The sequence below is a fragment of the Papaver somniferum genome, chromosome 10 (assembly GCF_003573695.1).
Source record: "Papaver somniferum cultivar HN1 chromosome 10, ASM357369v1, whole genome shotgun sequence".
Taxonomy (NCBI): Eukaryota; Viridiplantae; Streptophyta; class Magnoliopsida; order Ranunculales; family Papaveraceae; genus Papaver; species Papaver somniferum.
The window spans coordinates 132,997,143-133,004,401 of record NC_039367.1 but is presented as its reverse complement, the minus strand read 5'-3'; the positions used below and the strand labels follow the sequence as shown (position 1 = coordinate 133,004,401).

Here is a 7,259-nt window from a genome sequence, read left to right as displayed (position 1 = left end):
GATGTTCTTATTTGCAACGGATGTTCTTCAGCAGCAGCAGCAGGAATACGGGTTTCCTGCAACTTGATCAATTCGCCTCTGTAGTGTTACAAACTCCTCTGCGACTGCTCCAATAACTTCTTTTTCTTCCCTGGGACTTAAACACACCTTTTATACTACTCAGAAACCTAAAAATAGCGATTAATTCTCTCTTTTTCTTTTCGTGCAAGCCACGGCAATAATCTCTTCTGCCGACTTCCTTAATCGTTTCTGAGGCTTCCAAACCATCCTAAACTCTTCCTTAGATAGAATACTACCTTAGGAAACAATATCAACGTTTAGTCTCCCTGGAATTCCTAAAATAATTCCACAAAGTTTCCGTGCAAAACTTAAACTCTGTTTCCTTTTTCCGGCTTATCCAGCCCAATTCGATTGATTCCAGCGCACATACCAGGCCTTTTTAGTTGAATCACGTCCAGCCCAGCAAATTTCAGTGATTGAATCTCACTAAAACATCTTCGAAATCCAATCGAAAGTTTGGTTCTTCACTGGTTATTTCTTCCCGCCTTTTTCTGAGTTTAAACGAAGAAGATGACCTCCCCCTATCCTGTGCTGGTATCCCTTTAGCAGCTGCCTGGAAATGGATGCCCCTTAGTAATTGGTCACCCCTTATCCATTTGAGGGATCCGAATAGCAAGTGTCCTCCGGGGTGCCCGCGCAACTTTTCGAGCCGATTTTTCTAAAAATGTTTGTTGGCCAAAAATACCTACACACATAAAACACCATAATAAGTATAAAAATGAGCACTATCAATATATAGAATCGAGACAAATTAGACACAAAAATGTGTCTATCATGAATCCCCTTACACCTTGGAACAGACCTCCATTGAAGAATGTCTTTTGCATCTATGGCATAGATTCAAAGACAGAGGTAAATTTTGTTCCCAAGCCTTTGGGTTTCTTTACCTTAATGGATATTGCTTATTGCATTATTCCTCGGAAATGATATATTATTTACAGGGTTAATGATTTATATATAAAGTTTTTGCATTGCCGATTCAGGTTGGGTATTATTTCGCTCCAAGTGGCAAGCCATATCCCGATAATTGGATCATAACTGATGTCATTTATGAGCATGAAGGAGGTCTGTTTTCAAGGCAAGTATGAAAATATAACTAGAAGCAGTATGGGTCACATCTATAATATGATTGTGCTCTTAGAATCAATTGGAAATTAATAAGTTTACGGAGTACCTCTAGATAGAGATGTGTATAAAATTAAGTAACATGGATCAATAATTGTTACGGCCATATGGGTTTTATACATATGAGATATTTTATGTGAGCTTGTATATGAACATTTTTTGTCGGTGCTACTATTAGGTTTGGTACTTTCACATTTACTGATGATATCTAAGTTATTAATGACACCTTTTGATTAATTTTGCATAGGTCAGGGAACTCGGTAGACGGGAATCCAGGAGTTAAAAGTGGAGATGACACGGTATGAACCTTATGATGGAGAAATACTTTCTTTTAGTTTGTATTCAAATATTCGAGTAACTCCAGATCTTTTTCCGGGAATTTTGGTTTATTTGATTCCCTTCCTTGAGTCCATGCAAATAAACAGATCTTTCTGGCAGGTGCCATATCATTCCCTGTCCTGGTGCAAGACTTGGCTTGGACCTAAAGTGAACATTACAAGGGCTCCTCAGGTACCCATCACCAGTTCATAACTATATTTGTTCTCAGATACAAGTGTAAATGTGCTGTAAATCATTTTTAGGAGACATTTGATAAAGAATTTTGGTTTGGCAGTCAGAGCATGATGGATCTGATGTACAAGAGGATCTGAATGTAGAGCATCTCTATGACACAGATATAGTTCCAAACATGACAAGGACCCCTCGTGTGAAGTACATAACATATTATGAAGATTCCGAAAGTCTTCCAGGAAAAAGAACAGCAGTTTGGGAGGTCGATAAAGGTGCGCTGACAGTTTCTCGCAGTTTATATAGTGTATGTGTTCTCTTACTGACAGACCATCACTTTATTGTAGCAAGTCACAGGAACATTGTTCGATCTCCAGTTCTAATGCGAGAGCTGTGGCTTCAGATGTGGCATGACATTCATCCCGATGCAAAATCAAAATTTGTGACAAAAGGTGAAGCTCTTTACTTATTCTTTCACCTTCTTTTTTATAAAGTCTTATATGCACATCTTGCTTGAACAGCTAAACGAGGACCATTGAGAAATGAGGACTGTTATTGGGATTATGGAAAAGCTCGGTGTGCCTGGCCTGAACACTGCGAATATAGGTTTTTTTTCCTCTCGACTTTTTCCGCTGAATGTCTGAAAATGTTGTAAGATAAATGAGAACAGACATCTTAGTGGATTAGTAGTCAAAGAACAAAGCAACTGATAGCGTAATTTGTATGAGAACTGATTATTATAGGATGTACGAGTATATCTGCTATTTGTTATCGTTCCATTTAGTTGTGGATGCACAAGCCATTCTTCTCTTAAAAAACAATGGTTAAAACGTTTTGAGGTGATTCAGGTATCTTTTTGGGGATGTTCATCTGGGGCAGAGCTGTAGATTGAAGAATAGTTCAGCAGATTCTCTTTTGCATTATCTATAGATATAGATTATAAGGTACTCTCTCTTAAACATTCCTCAAAACCAGTGTAGTTAGTTTCTCTACTAGTACCTTATATCTGTGTTTCTTCTACATGGCAATGGACGGACATGTTTGCAGTATATATTCAACTTACCCTCTCTTCTGGGAACTCTCTTCTGTGGGCTCAGCCGGCTCAGAAATCGTCTCGGGTACGTATCAGACCAGTGAGCTTGTGACATATCGACATATTCCGACATTAAATACCTATAGATTGGACAGCAAGATTCATCCTCCTTCCACAGGTGTAATTGTATTTTCTGATTTTCCTTTACTAGAGAGTAACGCTAATGCCTGTGCAAAACTAGGGAGTCTACGTTTATTGTAGTATCATTGTACATACCTTAATGTAAATCGAGTTTTTTTTTTTTTTTTTTTTTTTTTTCTTTCGTGATCTTTAATTGGGACAAGTCTTGCACATTCACTAAATTACTGCTCCCTTTTATTTACTGTATTTAAATGCCAAATGATACAGTTAGAGCTCTACCGAATATCGGAAGAGTCTGCTGGATTCGGAGTTCGGTAAGTTTGTTAATCTTTGTGAACTGTCCAGGTTGAGTTATTCCGAGTTTTTTAGATTGAGATATCTAAAAACTCGTCGGTACTAAATTGACATTTTCACCCCACATTTTCTCGGGTCTTCTTACACTCCACACTTCTTACACTCCACAGGTCGTTCATGTATATCTATCTATACATTATTACTTCCACTGAGAGTAATTAGGAATTTGTCTTAAATCAGATCTAGTCAAACCCCTTGCCAACCTCACAAACTGTGTACCTCATCATACATAGAAGTGACTGAGACATACATAAAAATTTGAGATAGGTATGTGAAGGGATTGCTGAGATGTTGGGGTGGTTTCAGTGAAGAAGAAGCTGTATCAGAAGATGTGACAACGTATGCACAAGTAGTCAAAGAGAGGGCAATATACGTATACTATTCATTAAGAAGGGAATAGTCCTAATTAAAAGCCATTTGACTTTATCTGGGTACATGGACATCTGATATGGGTTTATGCTGAACGGGAATCGGTGGACAATAATTTAAAAGTTCAGGATAACATCAAATCAAAAGATAGTCCAAGACGGAGAATGGCTGTAAGCAGCATTAGGGTTTATCATCAACAGTAAATCTCTCATTTAAAGTCAAAAGTCAAAACACCCAAATGGGTTAAATATTCGAACTTCTTACCGTTGTAGGTATTTTATATGCATAGCATCTTCTTCCTTGCTTTACTTAGCAATTAGGTCAAAACTCTATCCACCATGTATAGTATTTTGTAATCAGAGAACTCCGGCAAGTTGCTTAGAGATTCAACCATGGCTGTATGGCTGTGTTTAGGAGCATATCAGGGAGCATGTTGGGCCTTGTATTCATAAATGAGAATATATTCATTATGGCACCCACTGCCCAAAGTCAGAATTCTAATTTCCAAGTCCTCTTAGATGCTCTAAAAACTATAAATATGGAGGTTGCCAACCTTTAAGAGTCATCATTCCAACTGGAAATGAAAGAAGAGCGATAGAAGAAGAGAGGTCTTACATGAAGGAAAGAGTCTTGATTAGTTTAGCAGCCAAGGATGACTTGCCCATGTCCGCCCTCATCATTAGGGAGTCTTCATTTGCTTTGATTGAATGAAGCTGATGTCAAAAGTCGGATGACCCGTTTCAAAAGACAACGACAAGAATGCTAGCTAGCTTATAATGGTGTTCATAGCGAGTGTCCTTGGCTATCTTAACTGGCGCTTTTCTCTCATGCCTGACCTCTTTTTCTTATTTTAATTTCGACCATCACACGAGATGTCATCAACTTCTTCCCACCTGCAACAGGGACGGACCCAAGAATTCTCCTTGGATAGGGCTAATCTATGAGTATTATGTAAGAGGGAATAGGGCTAATCTACGGCCGCCAAATTTTTTTGCAGTTCATCCGTAAGAGGGAATATAGTTCTGCTATATAGAAACAATAGAAAAATGCATGACTAAATTTAAGTTCAAAAGTTTTTTGAAATTGAACATCAATTAGAATGGTTGAGGAAAATGTCGCAGTTCGGCTATATCCAAAAGCTCAAATCTTGAAAGTACTTTAGTCGAAGTCGATTCATGAGAACTCAAGTGCATTTCTTATAAGTCGGATCGCACCAAACACAGATTGTTAGATCTTTTCGTGTTTGCTTGCTCTGATACCAATTGAAAAGACGAGGGTACCCAAATATACCTCAATCTAAAACTTTTCCACCTATAAGTCTTTTCTCCAAAAGTGATTGTGTATGGACTTATTCGAGACAATACACCTAATCGGTTCACACTTCGTGTGATCGTCTATAGATACGAGACCGAGACAATAAGAAAACAAGATAACTTGTGTGATTGACTATGGATACAAGATCGAGACAATACAACAACGAAGTATGATTACTTGATGATAGGTTCGGACTTAACCAAACACAATATAATTGTTATCAAGTAATTAGGAATTAACGTTTGTGTATTTTACTTCTAATTATAATAAAACAATTATAATTGCGGAAATAGAAAAATAAAAGACACATCAAGATTTTGTTAACGAGGAAACCGCAAATGCAGAAAAACCCCGGGACCTTGTCCAGAATTGAATACTCTCAGGATTAATCCGCTATACAAAATCTAAACCAACTTCGTATAGTTGAGACCAAGCAACTAAACCTATAGTTCACCTAGTTCCGTTTGTATACCTGCGCCTCCAACTTGTAATAAGTCACGCACTTGGAACAATTCCTTTGGTTCGTTTTCCAAACAGTAAAGGAACAACAAATCTGTTCGGTAACAACTCTTTTCAAACAAGTGATATGAGTTTGAAAAAAGGCTCTTCCGTTTATCCCAATAAACTCTTGTTTGTACCCAAAATTACTTTTGGGCACGAAACACGATTGAGTCGATGATTTGAGGTGTAGTTAGGGTTAGGGAACGAATTGAAGAACAATAGAAGAAAAACAGAGTTAACGTGGTCGGCAAGACGTGCCTACGTCCATGGATGAATCCCCTTGGGGAATGATGTTTTATTGATCTCAGAATTACAATAGATTTTTTCTGTACTCGCCAGCCCCTTTTTCCTCTACCAGGGCGTCCCTATTTATACAGTTGAACATCTAATTTCGAGACAAACTTAAGGCTGGGTTTGGTAATGCTTTTATTTTTCCAAAAGCATTTTAAAAACCTATATATGTCAATAATTTTTGGAATTGGTGTTTGGTAAAAAAAAGTCAAAGTGCTTTTTACCCAAAGCACTTCCCAAATTCCTCAATTTTCAAAAGCTGGGGAGGAGGAGCTTTTAAAAGTTACAAAAGCATAAGCTTTGGTCCCACCTAAATTTAATGCTTGATTTATCTTTTTTGTCCCTACTTTATTTTATAAATGACAAAATTTACCCTTAAACTTATATACAACCAATTTTTAATTTCTTATATTTTAGTCTTTAAATATTATTATTTTTTATTTTCAATCTATTTCATTTACCATTTCATTTCATTTATCAATAATAAAAATAAAAACAAATATTAAATAATTATTTAATTAATTTTTTTTGTTTGAAAATTATATATATATATATATATATATATATATATATTATAAAAAGAAGTGGTGTGTGTAGCCTTACAAATCCGACCATCGATTTTATCATCCTACGATGCGGATCGATTGGTTATATGTCTTATATAGACGTCCGTCTGATCTCTAGAGATTTAATTATTTTGGACGACATAGATTATGTCGTGGCCCGTACCAAAGCTAATTTCAAGCTAGACATGGTTCTGAAATAGGCTCTGCCCGACCACCAAGGTAACGAGCCCTTATTAGTTAACCTGACCTAACACGCCTAAGCTACCAAAAAAAAAAAAGTAAAGCGTGAAAGCGCAAAACAAAAACGAGTGGGACTCGTTTGGTTTTTCTTTTTTGTGAGCAGTGTACAAACAGGAAGAAAAAATTAATTTCCTTTTGCAACGTGGTTAAGATTTGGACTTAGACTTTTCTTCTCGGGATTGATAGTTTTTTTATCCTTTTTCTTTTTTTTTTTGAAGCATCATATTGATGTTGAGCATCAATATTTGGGATATATAGTCGATCAGATACGGGCCATACGGCAACGTCAGATATTTGCGAGACTACGGCAGGGCTGTGGGTCCTGGCTAATTAGACCGACCAAAAAAATACTGAAACTCCCGTAAAGGACTACGGCCGGGGTTGTAGGCCCCGACTAATTTGAGCCCATTAACAAAATACCAGAATTTGCGTAGGGGACTACCACTAATTTGACCCGACAAACAAAATACTGGAATTTGTGTAGGGGACCACGGCCGGGGTTGTAAGCCCCGACTAATTTGATCCCATCAACAAAACACCGGAATTTGCGCTACATCCCCGACTAATTTGACACGACAAACAAAATACTGGAATTTGCGTAAGGGACCAAACAACAAAAAGAAAAGAAATCAAAAATGGTTGAGCCCCGGCCGTAGGCCGGAATTTGCGTTGTGGACTACGGCAGGGGATGCAAGTCCCGGCTAATTTGGCCCGACCAAAAAAATACCGTAATTTGTGTAGGGGATTACGACCGGGGC

General features: G+C 37.6%; 1 protein-coding gene across 1 annotated transcript; it reads left to right on the top strand.

Moving 5' to 3' along the window:
• The first annotated feature begins 834 nt into the window (after positions 1 to 834).
• On the top strand, positions 835 to 3,030 carry LOC113316227 (phospholipid--sterol O-acyltransferase-like). The gene is made up of 9 exons (XM_026564445.1): positions 835 to 912; positions 1,044 to 1,138; positions 1,433 to 1,484; positions 1,624 to 1,695; positions 1,799 to 1,967; positions 2,040 to 2,144; positions 2,214 to 2,298; positions 2,541 to 2,636; positions 2,740 to 3,030. Exons 1-8 carry the CDS (start codon positions 835 to 837, stop codon positions 2,620 to 2,622), a joined length of 738 nt encoding a protein of 245 aa, XP_026420230.1. The 3' UTR covers positions 2,623 to 2,636; positions 2,740 to 3,030.
• Positions 3,031 to 7,259: the final 4,229 nt, after the last annotated feature.